We start from the raw sequence: 19,398 nt of genomic DNA on the forward strand, positions 1-19,398 counted from the left end.
GCGATCTCCAGTCAACGAACGCCCCAGGCGATCTCCAGTCAACGAACGCCCCAGGCGATCTCCAGTCAACGAACGCCCCAGGCGATCTCCAGTCAACGAACGCCCCAGGCGATCTCCAGTCAACGAACGCCCCAGGCGATCTCCAGTCAACGAACGCCCCAGGCGATCTCCAGTCAACGAACGCCCCAGGCGATCTCCAGTCAACGAACGCCCCAGGCGATCTCCAGTCAACGAACGCCCCAGGCGATCTCCAGTCAACGAACGCCCCAGGCGATCTCCAGTCAACGAACGCCCCAGGCGATCTCCAGTCAACGAACGCCCCAGGCGATCTCCAGTCAACGAACGCCCCAGGTGCAGGCGATCTCCAGTCAACGAACGCCCCAGGTGCAGGCGATCTCCAGTCAACGAACGCCCCAGGTGCAGGCGATCTCCAGTCAACGAACGCCCCAGGTGCAGGCGATCTCCAGTCAACGAACGCCCCAGGTGCAGGCGATCTCCAGTCAACGAACGCCCCAGGTGCAGGCGATCTCCAGTCAACGAACGCCCCAGGTGCAGGCGATCTCCAGTCAACGAACGCCCCAGGTGCAGGCGATCTCCAGTCAACGAACGCCCCAGGTGCAGGCGATCTCCAGTCAACGAACGCCCCAGGTGCAGGCGATCTCCAGTCAACGAACGCCCCAGGTGCAGGCGATCTCCAGTCAACGAACGCCCCAGGTGCAGGCGATCTCCAGTCAACGAACGCCCCAGGTGCAGGCGATCTCCAGTCAACGAACGCCCCAGGTGCAGGCGATCTCCAGTCAACGAACGCCCCAGGTGCAGGCGATCTCCAGTCAACGAACGCCCCAGGTGCAGGCGATCTCCAGTCAACGAACGCCCCAGGTGCAGGCGATCTCCAGTCAACGAACGCCCCAGGTGCAGGCGATCTCCAGTCAACGAACGCCCCAGGTGCAGGCGATCTCCAGTCAACGAACGCCCCAGGTGCAGGCGATCTCCAGTCAACGAACGCCCCAGGTGCAGGCGATCTCCAGTCAACGAACGCCCCAGGTGCAGGCGATACACAGTCAACGCCCCAGGTGCAGGCGATACACAGTCAACGCCCCAGGTGCAGGCGATACACAGTCAACGCCCGAGATCCAGGCGAACTCCACTCAAGTCAACGCTATGAAAAGTGCGAAAACACAATTTGTGAACATTTAATAATTCAATTTTTGAAAAATGCAACCGAAATTCAAAATAGAATATCAGAACTGTTTGAACAAAACTTGTCCGATTCGAGAAAAATGAACGTATGCAAGTTAAGAAGACTATCTCGTTATTCATGAATGGGTAAATCAATTGAAACAACTTTTCATATATTATTTTAACACTTGATGTATCACTAACACATTGGAAAAAGAGATTTTTCATATGAGTAAAAAGATTAGAATAATTTATTCATTCAATGTGAATTTTAAAAGGTAGCGAAAATATTTGCATACCTGTTACCCTTACGTTTGTCACAAGTACGGAGGTTGGGGCTCTGATAGTTTTACGCTCTTTTAAAGGTCTTATTGCTCAAAATGGTCTTCGAGACGATAAATAGAGAAATAACAAAGTTACATATTGTATCATTTAAGTTAGAAAACAAAAACTGTCCAACTAAAGTCAAATGAACGTTTTTCAATTTCTGGTATGTAGGATTTTAAAGGAAAATAGGAGGAATGGCCATCTAAACAGTAATTGAAGTGAACGAGGTAGAAAAATTGTAACACATGGCAGAGAGGAACCCAGATTAAAGTAAAATGTCCAAAATAATCGTTTAAAATGCTTCTTACGTCCATAAGTTTAGGATAGAATGTAGTTACTGTTTCTTATCCACGCCAACTACACTAGGACGGTTGTATAAACTGCAGTTGAAATTGCGGATCTACGAAGACCAAACATAAACATGAAGCAGAAACGTGCACAACTCTCTGGAGCAAAGAGAAGCTCTAACAGGGGCAACAAGGTTGGAAAAATATTTTATTCAGTGATAAATCTTTTTCCTCCTTCTTAGTTTGTGCGTGCATGAGGGCTGCTGGAATTCGGAAATTATATATATCTTAAAACAATGCGCGACTTCCGCTGTTTATCAATAATATTGCATGATGCTTCATCTGAGGCACAGTAGTTACAAATTTAGTGATATTTTATCTTTCAGCAAGTGTCACATCTCTAAAACGACTCAGATTTTAAACAGAAAGAGGAATTTCAGTTTTAAACTGATGAAGCAAATCTACCAATCTCAATACGATCAAGAATTTGTGGTACCGTCAAATCTAAAGAAAGCGGTTCGGGACCTGGTGCCCGCCAACAAAGTTCAGCTCAATGCAGCATTTAAGAGAGTATGGAAACAGTGTCAGAAGCGATTAATGTAAACATGTGGAAGAATCCGAGTGAGAAAGGGTTAACGCATTGAATTCAGCAAAAAAGGACGCATTCTAGTATTGATATTTTTTCTTTTGAAAGTGTTTTTCCCCCTTTAATTTGAATATTCTAATTTTTTGACTTAATGAAAATCTTCATCACTATAAACTTTTGGATTATTCTGTCTGAGATTATTTTTAATTGGGTATATTTGAAATGAAATGCACACTTTAAGGCCTAAGAAAGGAGGCACGTTCATTTAAATACCTAATTTGCACTTGTATTTGGATAGAATAAACTTTTTTCCAAAACGTGGGAAGTATTCTATTATTTTGAATTTGAGTAGTATATACATTTAAAAATTAGCGGAAGGAAATTACGAGACACGCACCCATGGGGAAAAAAATATATTCATCTACAGCTTGACCACGGAGAGAAGGCGGATGATCTTAAACGTGAAACAATTTGTTGCATTAGTAGTAAGTTGTTTGTTATTTTATAATAGATAGGATAAGCGAGATAGTCTGTGACTAATCTGCGCTTTCTGGCTAATTCTACTTATTTCAAATGATACAAAATGTTTTTGCTTCATGGTCATCCGCCATCTATACGTGGTAAAGCTTTAGAGCATGTATCTAATTTTAAAAATTTCAATTGGTGATTTTTAATTGATGACAAAACATAAGCTGTATTTGGCTGACGATAACTTAAAAAAATCAGCAGAATAATTATATTTATTTTTACTATTTTTGTTTACATGAATCTTTCAAAGACGATTTCTTACGTATCGATTTTGTAATTTAATGATGCTGGAATTGGTAAATTAAACGTCTCTTATATTATAATAAAAAGAGCGTTTCAATGCGGTTAAATACTTTCTCTTGAATATGTTTTGAAAACCGCTGAATTTAACTAGCAAGACTGTTAATAGTGTTTAATATGTGTCATAACAAAGCAATTGAGACCATAACTGGTCATATCAGAGTATTCATTTTATGTGAAAAAAATATATAAATCAGTTAAAAATTAATGATGGAAAGATTACAACTATAAAATTGCAATTTTTATTTTATAATACCGTAAAAAAACATTTCCCCCATGAACTAGAAACACAACACCACAGTTCAAAAATAATCCAAATTTTAACAAAACCTTCACCCAATTACATCTAGGTTCTCCGTTTCTTTTTTTCTATGCGAGTTTCATATTGAAAAGGCGTTATTTTAAGCGCATTCTGCAGGTCCTCGTAGTCAATATGTCTTTTCACTAGGAAAATTAAATAGCGATACCGAATTTTTGTTTATCTTTTAGACAAAAAAAAAAAAAACTCTTATTGCGTAAATTGACATTTATGATATTTTTAGTTGATCGTGGGGGATCTAACATAGGCTTCACTCCTTTAAACTTGTTTGTTCCTTTGAACTAAATTATGACTCAAAATTTAATTTGTTTTCTCCGTCAGAAAGATTTTTTATATTGTATGCACTTTTACATACGAAATTAATTGCTTAAATGCATTGGTGGCAATAATGCACATAAACTGAGAAGTATCTACAAATACAGCAACAACTAGTTCTGAAACTACGCAGCATACACTTGTTATCAGTTACGAACAGCTTGCCAATATATTAACAGCTGTGTGTAATTTATACTTTCAAGCCAACCTTAAAAACTAGTTTCAAAAGTAGTAAAGTATGAAATTAACTCTTAGAGCAGCTTTAAGTAAAATAACTACTTCAATTGTAACTAATGAGGAAAAAGGCTGATACAAGGAATAATATTTTCAAAACTACAAATAAAAATCCGTTTTTTAAAACCTGTCAGGAGAACTTAAGCCAGTTAGTATCCTAGATGAATCCATTAGTTCAAACCTAAGTGTGCAGTCACGTTTTCAGTTTCCATACCTTTTGAGTAATTTTAGTTGTTGCATTTATATGACTGCTAGATTTTACTCAAGCTCATTTCAAGCTTCGATTTAAACATTTCATGAATTGATATAAATGTTACGCATAGACAAGACATGCTTTATATTCGGCTCTCTATGGGATAATGCTGAGCTCTAAGAAAGGCCAAAAGCAATAAATGCATAATGCTTACGGTATTTTTCCGACACGATTAGTTTCATATGTACAAAACCCATGCATGGTGTAGAGAGTAGACTACCCGTAATTTGTGAGACTTTTTGGTCTTTTGGTCTTTTTGGAGGTGCGCTGTGAATCGCCAATTAATTTTTCACTAGATTATGGGTAGTAACCATATCTACTTAAATCTTAAAATATGTAACTAGTAAGTCACAATCGGGACATGTATTTAACCAGTGTGTTTTCCTTACGAAACAGTGACAAGGAAATGAATGGAAGCTTACCTTGGAAAAAAAACCTTTAGGTTTTTCTCCTTTTCTTTGGAGAGCCCTCCTTATCCGAGCCTCCCTAGAAATAAAAAATTATTACCGCTATTGTTAAAGCAAAATGGAGAAATAGTGCGGAGCTTCTCAGAGATTTCTGAGGACCGAAGGGATGTTTCAAATGAATTATTATTTACTAAGAAAATTGTCAATAATCAGTTCGACTTTATTTAAAGTATGCTTTCCGAAAGCAAATGCATAAGTCACTAAAAAACAACAGAAATCGCTTTAACTTTGCCATAGAATTTTGAAGAGTTCCGTTGATTTTTCAAAAATTCCATCTTCAGATAGTGACTTGATGACCATGGGATCACCTGGGAAGTATGCCTTTCAGAAAATAAAAGAATTTTCCAAATTGGTCTACGCGTGTTCAAGTTATCGGAGAGACACAGATTCCGACGAACTGAGAACGTAATTCTTTGAAGTCGGTTAAAAAAAGAAATTCTGAATGCGCATAAAATTTTATACATTTGGCACTAAAAAACAATTTTTCCTTGACTTACTAAAATTTTCTAAACTAAAATTTCTTGGCACTAAAAACTAACTCTTTTTCCGATCTAGGATTCATTTGAGTGCTAATTTAATTAGAACCGTTTAAATCTTAAATGTTTCCTCGGCTAATTTACATTTCACAATAAAACGTGTCACGTAACTCTTATTAAAAGTCACATTTATCTTTACTTTGCCCATTAAAGATCAACACCACTCTAGAAACATAGTATCTATCTACTGTGATGTTGCATACATAAAGATCAAAACACTACTCGAGCAATAGCAAATCCTGTTTTGCTTCAGAGGATCATTTATTCAAAATTTGAGATACGACAAATATTGATTAATACATTTGGGATATTTAGGGGGTGCACAAAGGCAGAACAACCCCTAAATATCGAGAAGACCACCAAAAGCTACACACGTATACTTATAATCCACATTCAAAGTTAGTTAATAAGAGAGCTCAGCATTAAGAGCAGTGCTGAAGAAAATTAATAGCGCTCTGTAATTTCCCTTTTAACCGTTTTGCCAAAACGGAGCTGCAAAACCTCAAAACTTTGGGAAATTATACAGAGCAAACAAAACATTTTAGAAGGCATAAAATTTGAGACCTACTTTAATATATAAAAAAAATCAAGTCAAAAAATAAAACCGCCTAAATTTCTCCTTCTATTGCATGAATTTTAAAACTTGTGTTTCTTAATTTAGGACGCATTAACTCCAATTAATGGAACAGTAGAAGTTTCTGAACTTCTGCTTTAAAGTAGCTGTCAAATTTTAAATCCACCTCACTGTAATTTTATATTTTACTAAACGGCTGGTAATTCTTATTTTCTTTAAAACTTCGTGGAATTTATCTACTGAAAATTCGTTACAAATTCCTGATAGTACGTAATATTTTTTTAAATTATATCACTGTTTTTTAACAGCAGAAAGCAGTAATAGAAATGCAACAAGATTCAGCTGCTTTAAGCTACGGATACACCTTTGCGATTTTCCTAAAATAACTGAACAAAATTACAGAAAACTAAGCTTAATAACTAAATTATGCCTTTCAGAGTGACTTTGTGATTTCTAGTGCGAGTTATGTTTTTTCTTGGTGTCTCTAACAAAGTCATAGTGCTCAAAGATGTCATTTAGAAGAAAATGAAACCACATTAAGTTCTTAGCTGAGATCTTTGTGAGCAATTTGCTAACCGAGTGCCGCAGAAAGGAAGATAAAATACACTTAGAGCGATTTGAGAATAAAACCACAAAGGTGCTATATTATTCTTTTACGAAACACTTTTAACTTCTACAAGCTAACAGCTATTTCCTTTTACTATAATTTGCAAATGAGACCCAGTTATATAGAAACAATCCGAACTGAAAGCTGAAAATTCTCGCGATTGCGTTCATTTATACTTAATATGTATACTGAAAAGCTTAATCACTTATTTGGTGCCTTCGTATACTGCTTACAACGTAAAAAGCTTATTTACAAGAAACTGCATTTTGGGATTTACTAAAGACAAACCAGAACAATAAATAAATTTGGGGCAACAGCACATACATCTATGGGACGGAATTAAGAGTTGGTTATGTTTTATTAAAGGAATTACTTAAGCGTTACATATTCCTAAAGGTGGTCGGTATAAGCCCCAGATGTTACAGACTTCAAAAGTTCTAATTGGATCACGAGTACAAAATGCATAGGAGTACGTTCGCTAAAACAACTTACGTCTTGGCTTTTTCTCCTTCCTGCGGGAGATTTGATAGGAGTCACTTCAGGCGACTTAGCCGCTTTTTCTCTTAATCTTGGAGATCTGCGTGGAGAAGCAGAACCACCTGCTAGAGGGGGAAAAAATACATGAGATTTATTAAATTAAGAAGCAGTAGAAATGAATAACATTGATTTCAGTACTGCAAACTCAATTCCAGTCTCCACCGTAGTGATTAAAATGTTCATAGTATTCTAAAACGTATATTGAATGCTCAGAAGTCGCTGAAACAATATTGTCTCTTAATTTCAACATAAAATATGACGTGTTTCGGAGTTATTAAAATTTAAAAAAAAAAGAAACGAGGTGGAACAATAGGCATTATGAATCAAACTATGATCGACAGAACAAGCAATTAAGAAGTTTTATAATAATCAAAAGAACAAATAGTAATTCAACCATACTGTTTTTACTTCCTTTTAAATAGTAAACAAAAGTATTGTAGTTTGAAAAAAAAGAAAAAAAAAACTACGTTAAATTTCTGGAAATCTACGAGTAAATATTGAACAGTTCTACAAGTATATTACTATATACTACGAGAAAAGTAATTTTTTTTAATATTTACTTAACAGGAAACTTGCTCAGTTCAACCGTCGCAGTGGTTCAAAAGGACAAAAAAGCGGAAAAAATTCAATAACTTTGAATATTCTCAAAAAGTGCTTTGGAAAATTTTTACATAATATTTATCTTCATGCTTGATGATCGTATTCTCTCCGAAACCCCGATTTTACGTCCCTCGTATCAACGTTTTCCCCACATTTTACGTTTTTTATCATCAGTTCCCAGTTTTTCCGTACACTAATATTTATTTAACCCGGATGAAAAGTTTGTTATTTGTGAATTTTCCACATTTTACGTTCTCTTGGCAGTTAAAAAAAAGAGAAAAAAATGCTTTAAAGTTAAGAAAAGTGTTTCCCTCTGTGCATTTTTAAACATAATCCACTCTGTTGAAAGTTAATCCATGAAAACAAAAACGCTTCTGCTCCATCCGTAGCTGACCTTATGGACTTTCCGGATCCCAATGAAGATGAGCAAGAGGAAACCACTCTTCTCTTCTTTTAGTACTGCATTTAATAGCTTAGTAATAGTGAAAGACTATGTTTTTATCATAAAAACCAGAAAAAAACTTTGCAAAGTGTCCCAATCCTGGAAGATGCTGTATTTACTTCGGATTCAGTAACTTTTTATTACTGACTTTTTTCAACCTAAACGCCCGAATTCGTTACTTAATGTGTTAGAATGATTTAAACTGGTGCGTAAAATAATGTTATTTTCGTAAAATATCGCATTTTTACATTTTATAAGCGTCATCGTAGCAACCTATATTACTATTTTTGTTGCATTATGTGATTTTTGCTTTTTATACATTTCTCGTATTTTACGTTTTCCCATATTTTATGTCTTTGGATTTGAATTTACGTTTTCGCATATTTTATGTATTTTATGTTTGATTTAGGCCTCTGAGAAACGTGAAATCGGGTTTTCTCTGTAGTTCAAATTCGTTTCCGTTTTTAGTAAAAAATATAAATTTAATCAGTCGTATGACACACGCACTGTTTATTTATTGCAATTGGTACCCTCGAACAATATTTTCTGGCAATTTTGACAAACTGAGAACAGTTTTATACTAGAATGATTTCGAAAAGGAAATCAGAAATTTCAAACATTTAATGATTTTCTAATTTCATTGTTTTATGAACAGAATTACTATTTAACTTTTTATATAGAATTCTCTATGAGATTTAAAAATTTCTTTCTCATATGTATCTTTTTTAAAGCCAAACGGGTTCGAAAATTGCTATTTTCAGGTTACTATTGCATTGCATGTAGAATAATGCTCCGCATTAAGCCATAGCAACGTAAATGTGCTTTTAAAAAATCCTCTTTTTTTATTGATGAATGTTTGAAAAGCCCCAACTTTCGGAAACAGTAAACAAATGTTTTTAGGCTCTCCTACAAAGTAGTGAAGCTGTGACCATACGCTAGTCTGGAGCATGTCAAATTTGATGACCAATTTCTTTGATAAAAAAGCAATTTACCAACGTCATACCGTTACGAGCTATTTTCCAACTTACTATATTGGTATTCGTAAATAGCGAAAATAAAACAAAAACATCTGCCATGACTGCAGTCGCAGCTAAAATGTTTATTTACAGGAAGGATTGATATATGTAAATTTTAGCCCACCGGAAGCCGCCGATAAAAGTATATTCCACACTAATTTTCATTATATTTAAGAAAATAATGTTTTTTTAATTTCAGGTAGTTTTCAATTTTGATGAATTTTTAATTTTTAAATGCATCCTATAAGTGAAAAACTAATCAGAAATGACTTTTATTAAATTTTAGTCTTCCTTATTGAACGAATAAATTAAAACTGAAGTATAAGGCGTACGTTCGAAAAAAGCAAACACATTTGTTCAATGATCTCGGCATATTTTTGTAGAAACGATTTTTTTCTCCAAAAAAACTTTTGGAGTAAGTAACTACGGCATGAAATATTTTTTATCTTAAAACTTAAAAATGGCTATTTTTCCGCCCTTGAATCACTGTGCGTCGCTGAATGAATGCACAATTTGTCAGAAGTCGAGCGGAAATTGCATTTGAAATATTCTCTACTTATTCGAACCCAGTCAATTTCTAAATTTCATTAGATTATGTTCGGTCGAGGAAAAAAATCCATTTGTCAAAAAATATCAAACACGAATATAGTAGAGTTTGGGTGGAATAATTTGAAACTAAAGTAATGTGGATGTGACTTTAGAAAGAATATTTGAAAAATAAGGGAAAGGGCATACCTTGGGAGCCCGAGCCGACTCTTGGAGACATCACTAGAAGATCCGAAGCCGATGTGCTGCTGACCGATGGAGTTGAATCCATGACCGACAACACGGCTGAGCCACTGATGGAGAGCATCGGTGCAGTTACTAACGTGGTGGAGGCGGTTGCCGCAAACGATGAGCAGGCAATTGGCGTCGAATCTGTGTCGGATGGAACCAGGGAGCCACTCGAGGGGAGGATTGATGCTGTCGCTGCGGGAGTTGTGTCGTCTTTCGGCGTCGAGTCTGTGTCTGACGGTGCCACGGACTCCCCCGACACCGATGGATCCCCGAACTGTAGTCGCCTCCTGGTGGCATCGATGTTGGCCTCTCCAGGAGGAGTCGGATCTACGTATGGAGCCGACTCAGCGACTTCCTCCCTGACTGGAATGCGTTCCATCAAATCTCGAAGATTAGTTGCGGCAGCTTCCATCTGAGTTTTTGTTGCCTGCCCATCAGAGGTGGCCTTAACTAGCTCCACCTTCGCCTCTCTCGCTTCAGTAGTGGCCGCTCGGACTTCGGTCGTTACCACTTGGGCCCCATTCGTGGCCGTCCTCAATTGCTCCAACCGCTCGTCACTCCTTCGACGAGCGGCAGCCCTGGCCCTCTGCCTTCTGCTTCTGATGTTGACCACGTCAGGGTCAACTCTAGGTGGAAGTGCAGGCGCTTCGTATGCTTCCGGGTCTGTCGAAGTAAATTTAGTTGTAAGTTGTTGCGCATGAAATAATTACAGAAACTTATTAAAAAATGAAACTATCTTTGTGCTCACTTACGATAAGAAAGAATTACTTGTGCATTTTGAAGATTTGTGCAATAAAGACATTTGCCGAAAATGAAATACTTAAAAAGTCAACACCCTTTACAAAGTAGGGGAACATGGGTAAAAGTGAAATAGCAGAGGGCAAAGTTAAATGGTTAAATATTTAATTTGCTTTTAGCTTTACCTATATAGTATGAGTAGCAGTTCCCGCTCGGCGATGCCCGTGCTAAGTCGAAGGAAGCCCGTTGAACAACCCCCCCCCCTTTCTGATGTGAAATGATCATTTTTCTTTAACTAAAATGCCCACACACCTTTTCAAAAGATTTATTACAGTATCTTTGGAATTTAAAACTATTCGCCAAAACAAAAAAAAAAGTATCTCTAAAACTTTAAATAATCCTTCATCTACATAGTTCATCCCTTTACGCGCCAAGCAACCATGCTACCGTAACAGTTCCCTTTAGCGAGTGAAGTGGTTTTTCCCATGCAATTTAAAGTGTTTTGTCAAATAAGCAATGATATAAGAACGTTATAAAGAACAATCGCAACTGAAAACAAACGCGTTCAAACAAACTCTACAGCTTGATATTTTTAGTATAGATTTTAACAATGTGAGTATTCCAGTAAGGAAAAAAAGTACCGTCAAAGATTGAAGCATTTGGTAATACAGGCAGTTCTAAAAAAATGATAACCTTATTATAATATTTTGTTGTAGGTCAAAATTTATTTGTTACTGTCAAATGATCAAGTTCTTGTTACCTCCTAATATTCAATGCAATATACATTTAGTTGATATGAGACTTATTTGTACTTTAAATAAATTTTACAATTAGTCAAGTGCATACAGGGCAAAGTGAAATAGTTTGCTTCGTTTACTCATTCAATCATATAATATAAATCACTTATGTTTTCATTTATTAGTTCATTTACATTCCTTCATTTAATAATTCACTTACTTATTCATTGACTTATTTTCTTATGTATTCATTGTTTTACTCGCTCATTTATTTCTTCATATATTGATTTATTCATGCAATTATGCTGTCTCATTGTTTTTTCATTTATTTATTCAACCTTTTTTTTACCGACTCTTCTGATCAAAAATAAGTGTCATAATCTAACTGAAAATATTTCATTAGAAAAATATATCGTATTTCACTTTGCCCCTTAAAAAATGAAAATTTCCCTTTTTTGATTCTCAAATTTACTTCCAACAATAAAAAAACGCAAGTATTATTTTAAAATACAATCTTCTTTATGTACTGAAATTTTCAAAACAAATTTCCGATTTGTTTATTATAAATAAACCCAGTCATCTTAATCATTTCACTTTGCCCCAAACTCCCCTATATTCTTTTTTGGAAGTGCATTTTTAACATGCAGTAGAACTTTCCTAGATCGTCGTCCTTTATTTGGACCAAAAAACAGATAATTCATGAGCAAATAAACTTGCTCCGGCTGCGTTATATAGGGCGGTCTGCACTTGCAGAATTTTCAACCACTTTACTGTGCGCGGGATAGTTTGACCCGAATAAAATGCAATGTTTTCATTACAATATACAGTGTATCTACAAATTTATATATATATTTTAATAACTTGATAAAACAATGCTTTACCACATTTCACTTACACATATTTCATACACACAAAAGCTCGAAGCATAAAAATGGAATTCAATAGATGTGATGACCACAAGCAATTAATAAAATTTTCAAGAGATATGCAAGAGGAAAAAGCGTTATTAACTATGTAAAGAAATTTCTCACGTCTTTTTTCGAATACTAATACGTAGGGATCCTATCAGCAGCGTCACTTGGGTTAGGGTGTAGAAAATGTTCATCTTATGAGTGCACAAGAACAGGTTTTGTGTAAAATGCACTTCAAATGGGTAATTACAGGTTCTATCAGTTTTTTTTTTTTTTTTTTTTTTTTTTAAGGATCATAGGACATTTATCCAAAATTCAAGAATTTTAATAAATTTTGAAATAAAAATACATTATTTTTTTCATGTTATCGAGATATCAAAATTTAAACATTAGCGAAAATAAAAAAGAGTTTAAAAAGAGCACTAATTTTGAAAACACTGCAATCGTTATCTAAAAATTTGAGTTAAGGGGAATAAACTCTTTAAAAAATTTCAGTTTTTATAATATATTCTACATATTTAAATCTAGAATTTTCAAGCGATACTGAACTTATGATTCTATGTGGAATATAATCAACTCAGTTTAAATATTAATATTGCAGCAATGCTTTAAAGTGTACGTAGAATTTTAATTTCATTAGCGATTTTCTCAAAACTTCAATTTTTAAACCCATGTCTTTTTTGCTAAACAAAGTACTTAACATTATGTATATAGAATGTGGTGAAAATTTCAACATGTTAGTTAAAAAGGGGAACATTTTGCCTTATCACTCACTACCCCCAAACTATTTTTTTTTTCATTTGAAAAGATTCTTTTGGTTAAAATTTGAAAACATTTATGAAATAAACATATTTGTCTTAAAATTCCACTTTTTTAGGCACATCTCTTAAAAACACCGAACATTTTAAATTTCTATTAATAAAAATTTAAGAAAAGGAACAAAGTTTAATGATTGAATAATACAGGGTACCGATTTCACTTAGTAATAAATAAAACTAATTTTGGAAAATTATTGCAGTGTTACATCTCTATCTGAACCGTTTACGCATATATCCGATCCATTTACATAAAATCAAATGAACTAACGTTGAAATCTCGGCATGTTATTTGCACTGACATTTAATATTTGCAGTTTTAGGCATAAAGCAATTAACTAGGTTGTGGTGTCTAAAGAACTCATGAGTGAACACTACCTTCGGTTCTGTTAGAAATTATTTTGTTTAATCTCAATGGATTAAGGGAAAATGTTGAAAAACTGAGTGCCTATTTAACGCTATTTCGACAAAGAGTTTCATTAGCCAACAGTAACTACAACCATGAAAGTCAGTTCAAAAGTACTTCAGACCCGGGGGTTTACACGGAGCATTTTTTTAAATATTGAATCAGTCTTTTTTCTTGTTTTAATTTACTTATAAGATCACAAAATCTGCTAATAAGGAATGAAAAACTGACTAACTGAAAAATTGTATAAAATAAGTCTAATCAACGACTTGTACAACCACTTCTGAAATAAAATAAAATTTAAAAAATCAAATTTAAATGAACTTTGAGAGGGTTATAATAAAATACACAAATTAAATCTCAATAATCACCATAGTGCAAACCCTGGGGGAAAGTTTAAACCCAGATATGTTGATTGAACTGAAAGCTGAATAGTTCATTTTACTGTTTTGAGATAAGTATTGTTTTTTTGAAAAGAATTTGACCACAGTTCTATCACTTGTTTGTGAAAATACACGTACTCCAATCTGAAATGAAAGTATCCAGTTTTACACTGACCCTCAGTGCACCGAGATAAAGGCTTACGAATACTGCACTTTTTAGCATTTTTCCAACACAAAAACTACCATTTTTTGGCAGCGCAGAGGGCGAGCCATGCAACTAATGAGGGTTTGGAATAATTTATATATATATTATTACACAAATTACGGGCAAAAACCGTGGTTGATCCTACAAAGTTTGACTACCCTGGCTGACCTTGAAAGGCTGTACTGAAGGTCAACCACAAAATTTAAGATGCATTTAAATTTAATTACTAAATGTTATATTGTCAACAAAAGATTTTTTTTTTGGTTGATGCTCAATACACAGAAATACTCGAATTATAAAGACACTGATTCGGAAAAACCTCTACTCGGGCTCCACCTTCTGAATTTTTAGGTCTCCAAAATTTTTCGGACGAAAGGAAAAATATGTATCTTCTAAAATCTTTAAAAGAATCCACCATAAAAATATGAGCGAAATCAAAGATGGTGTATATCGTAACACTCCACTTCTGCCTGGTTATTATAAAAACTGGCTCTCAAGCTAAATGCAACTTGAAAGGTGAAGAAAAATTGGACCGATAGCCAGAAGGTCATCTTCCGCCGTAATTAAAGTACTTGAATACTAACCTGCATCAAAGACCGCCCGATGAGTCGAAGCCGCTACCTCACCTACGTATTCAGTTTCTGCAAAAAAAAAAAAAGATAAAGTCTGTTTCGATACACAAAAGAATACTTATTGCAACTTTTAACACAATTTTTAATCAGAAGAAAAGTTTAAATTTCTTCCTATGAATGGGTTTCGTTGCTGACAAAATCACATACTTGACGTTGTTTCATTTGTGTTAAATTTTAGAATGGTACTTGAATGTACGTATTAAATTTAATTTTTTGTCTGATTAAAAAAACTAATCTGAACTATTAATTATAAGATCAGCAGGGAGTAGAACGATAACGCAAATATTTAGTTTGCATAGTTTGAATTCGAGAAAGAAATATCGTCGTTAAAAATCCTTAAGGTAGGCGAACACATTTTTTTCTTCAATATTCATTGTGCTTGTCTAAAACTTGATACGATTATTAAATCACATAAATAACACATTTTGACAGTTTAATTTGTTTAAAAACTTTCCTACAGGTTTAACAAAAAAGCCACATTTTCAGCATAAAACTTATTTTCTTAACACCTCCAATGCAATCATTTTTTCATCATTTTTAAAAATTTGTTTTGTATCCCTTTGTTATATACCAGAGAATGATATGACCCTCCAATTTGGAAATAATTTCCCCGAAAAACATAATTGATCATTATTTCAAAACCTTATGTATATTCGAAATGTCGATTGCAGTTTTACAATTACCTTTTTTGCAAAGATTCAAATCTTTGAAGTAAATATTTTTTTCGCTAGAGCTGTTGGAGTATATAAAAACTTTAAAAAACGTTGTTATGAGAAAATCAAGAAAAAAAAAATAAATTTCAGTTATAAGCAGTGCTTTTGAGTTGAGGGTAAAGAAGTATTTCCTCATTTTGAGGCCTGATTGATTTTGAGGTATTTGGGATATCTTTTACATTCCGTTGCTTTGTAATCTCTTTCAACAGAAAACTCTTCGTATTTAACTAAATGTTACGAGAAGTGTAAGGGGAAAAGGAATCAAAAAGATGAAATGACAAAATGCAGTTTTTTTTAAAATTAGTCATTGAACAAAATGGCGACGGCGTCAGATATCGGTCTAAAGCCCCCAAACAAAAAGCCTTTTTCAAACACATCGACTAGATCCGCTATACATTGCTTCACTTAAAATATAATTTAAAAATAATCTTTAATGCTGCAAATTGAGGATTCAATTTTACGGCATTTTAGTTTTAAAGCTTTCTAGGAAGCCTTACTACAACACAGTAATGAATTAAAAGCAGTTAAAAGTAGCTGGACGAGCATAGTAAAATATGTTTCTGGAAGAAAAACTCATTTTGCCCTCGCGTCCGCGCATACGAAAAATAAGGTTTCAAACTCGGCAAAATCTTTAAGAAAACTCCCTCAAGTTTGAGAGTTTTGACCCCGGAAGACATTTCACTCGCTTTGAACATGAATGTCCTACCACATGCAGATGGTGGAATCATGTCCTACCATGAATTTCTTGCAAAGTCTTGAAGAGTATGGAGTTTTCTTAGAATTTCAGACTTTAGGTCTTTACACACTATATAACCAAAAATAGTGAGAAAGCTTCAAAAATGTGTAGATTTTTTTATTTCTCGAGTAATAAGAGACCAGATGTGCTGTAACGTTTTCCGCATAAAATGTATCATACTACAGTCATTTTCAAGAAAAAATAAAACCATCCATACATTTAGGTGACCAGTTACGAATTAAGGGAAGGAAAAAGGTTTTTGATCATCTTTCATTCTAAAAAGCTAAGCCTAAGTTATAAAGATCAATACAAGTTTACGTACTATGTGCATTAGGGTGTCCCGAAAAAAAGATTCGAATCTCTATTTGCAATACCCCCCAAAAGTTGCGTATTTATTAGTACAAAACCTATATAAAATATCTAGTTTGAACAACTCCTTGGGGTTCTACCCAAGCTAGAATTTCTCCAACAACAGGGAAAAATGGGCAATTTTCAAAACAATTTTATAATAAATATTTAATTATTTTTCTACTAGTGGTACCCGCACGGCTTCGCCCGTAATAGCAAATTAAAAGGTCTTTTGGTTCGCCTGTATATTTACAAATGATGTGTAGTGAATTTTCTCGCCAATTGGCTTGTGCCCACGTTACGGTTCCACGTTATGATAATTTCGTATCTCGCCAATTGGCTTGTGCCCATGTTACGGTTCCACGTCATGATAATTTCGTAATTTATTCGTCCATCTTATGATATTTTTTCTTAAAATTGGAATAGAAAAAGAACAAAATAGAATTTTTTAAAAATCGCTTCGAGATGCACACCCCCATGCTACATACTAACTTTGTGCCAAATTTCATGAAAATCGGCCGAACGGTCTACGCGCTATGCGCGTCACAGACATCCTACAGACATCCAGACATCCTCCGGACAGAGAGACTTTCAGCTTTATTATTAGTAAAGAATACCATTCAAATGCTTCCTTTTAACTCTTTTCGCATATCTTTAAAATTATTTATGTTCTTTAAAGTCTAATTCGCACGTAGGCCTTAATATTTCGCGAAATTAACCAAAAAGCGACCTTTTTACAGCTTTTTTGCACATTGCCATATTACTTCCTTTGTACTCCAGTTATTCTTTACTTTTTGCAATGAATGTGAACAGTGCAGTTTTTAGTTAAAATGCAATTAAAATTTATCAAGGAAACAGTCCAGCACTTAGCACAAAAAGTGGCTGCAATTTGTGTTCCATTTTGTCCTTCCTACCCACTAAGCCACGTTATTAAAATATCACGGGACGCTGGAGCGTCCCGGTTGCCAAGAGAACCAAACGTCAGCAGCCAACAAAAGCAAATCCACCGCCAAGAAAGACGAAAGAAATGTGACTAAGGAACAGTTTACACGACAGAAGTTGGGGTTTTCGCGCCTCTGTATCTCAGTCTCATGAAGAATCCCGGAGTAGATTTTGGTATACTCAATCTCTAGTGGCCCCTGACGACAGAAACCAAAATACAATCCCCAGGACAATCAGGGGGAGGTGGAATTTAAGTTAGAAAATCGCTGTTCAAAAAAGTTTTCGCTTTCTTTAACAGGGCTACTGCCCAGACGAATCAAGCTGAAATTTCTCACACACATTCCTTGTGCCCTACTGATGTGCCTTTTTACCCCCCTCCCCTATCGTTTTACCCCCCAAATTGTACTTTCCTGGGGCTCTGTTACAGCCCCCCGGGGGGCTATGGTAGCGATTTTTGGTATACATATTCTTGTGGAGGGGAGCATTGAGTACATATAGGAAAATTTAGCCCCCAGGGACATCATGGGCCGCAGTAATTAAAGTTTGAAAATCACTAATTTTCCCTAGATTCTTGTATACTTACTCTCAGCTTATAGGGTTTGTTAATCTCCGACTGCAAATGCAAGGCTAGAACAGATCTAAGATCTTACAATTATTCAAAAGTTGACTTTGGAAAGGAAATTCTCCCAATCAAAACTAATAAAACAGATCCAACAGTTGCAACTAGACTTTAAATCGCGGATATCTCAAATTTGCCACAGCGACTGCACATGCGCGCGGACTAAAAACAGAAAGCCCAATGAGCTAAGAGTCCATGTTTGTTTATATTTAAGCAGAGAAACAAATTAATAAATGCGATTAGAATGCTGTTCCCCTCTCCCCCAAGTTTTGCCGGTACGAAGTTTCCTTTCCCATGTTTTTGAGTTATGATATATTTAAGGGGGGGGGGGGTTAAATGTCGGTGCGAAACTAGGTTTAAGCCATTAGAATATTTTACGTGATATATTATATGAAACTATACGCATATGAATATGATACATCTAACTTTATAATCGAAAGCTAAAAATAGCTCTTTATTGGTTTGCTTATTTTCTAAATTAATGCATTTTTCACAAATGTAACACATTAAGAACTGAAAATATATGAAATACGCGTGTGGATTTGCGTATTTTGCAGTAATGGCTTGGTTTTTTTTTTTTTTTTTTTTGCTTGGTAATACCATGCGTTATTTCGTCTTCTTAATGAACTTTTAAACAAAACTAGGCTCTAAACAAGACAAAGACCTTCATCAAAAGAAAGATAATCTCCAAACAATTAAAATTATCCCAAAACACGTAAAAGAACTTAAAACGTAAATACGACGTTTTTTCTTAAAACGTAAATTCGATTTAAGAAAAAAAAAAATAAAATAGAAGGTGAAAAGCTAGATTAAAATAGCCTGCAAGCTGTAAAACATTTAAAAAAACCTTCATAAAAATGCTGAATAATCCGTCAAATAAAGAAACTAATGGAATTTATTGTAAAGTTGTAAATTACTCGAAAACAATATACTTTAAAATATAGTATTTTATTATCCAAGAAATTCTGTGCAACAGAGAGGATACAATTATTGCAATAAAATTTTAACAGCCCAATTCTCGCAAAACGAACATAGAATCTAAATGGTCAGAAAACAACTTGACGTAAAATTAGGCTTGCCATTATTGTTCCTTAAAAACAAAAAACAGGGTTGTTTGAATTGAACATTTTCTGACTTGACGTTCTGAATTCTAAAAATACAGACAAAGTAATAATATCAATGCAAAAAGATGTGATATCTCATCAAAAACAACCCTGTTGTAAAAATTTCCCAGCGAAGAAAACCTTTTCCGCACAAAAAATAAAACCTGCATCCTAAACTCAAAAACCCTCAGCCTTAAAAAGTTATGATATCTAGTTTGCCCGCCAA

The 19,398-nt window shown here is 34.9% G+C and overlaps 1 protein-coding gene across 1 annotated transcript in view; it reads left to right on the forward strand.

Moving 5' to 3' along the window:
• The window catches only part of LOC129233153 (mucin-19-like), an 88,488-nt gene extending 78,188 nt beyond the window's left edge, over window positions 1–10,300 (forward strand). Inside the window, exons 4-5 of the mRNA XM_054867222.1 lie at window positions 336–1,073; window positions 9,809–10,300. Of these exons, the coding sequence (XP_054723197.1) occupies window positions 336–1,073; window positions 9,809–10,300 (1,230 nt within the window). The remainder of the gene's footprint in view (window positions 1–335; window positions 1,074–9,808) is intronic.
• The last annotated feature ends 9,098 nt before the right edge of the window (window positions 10,301–19,398 follow it).

Source organism: Uloborus diversus, unplaced genomic scaffold (genome assembly GCF_026930045.1).
Source record: "Uloborus diversus isolate 005 unplaced genomic scaffold, Udiv.v.3.1 scaffold_214, whole genome shotgun sequence".
NCBI lineage: Eukaryota > Metazoa > Arthropoda > Arachnida > Araneae > Uloboridae > Uloborus > Uloborus diversus.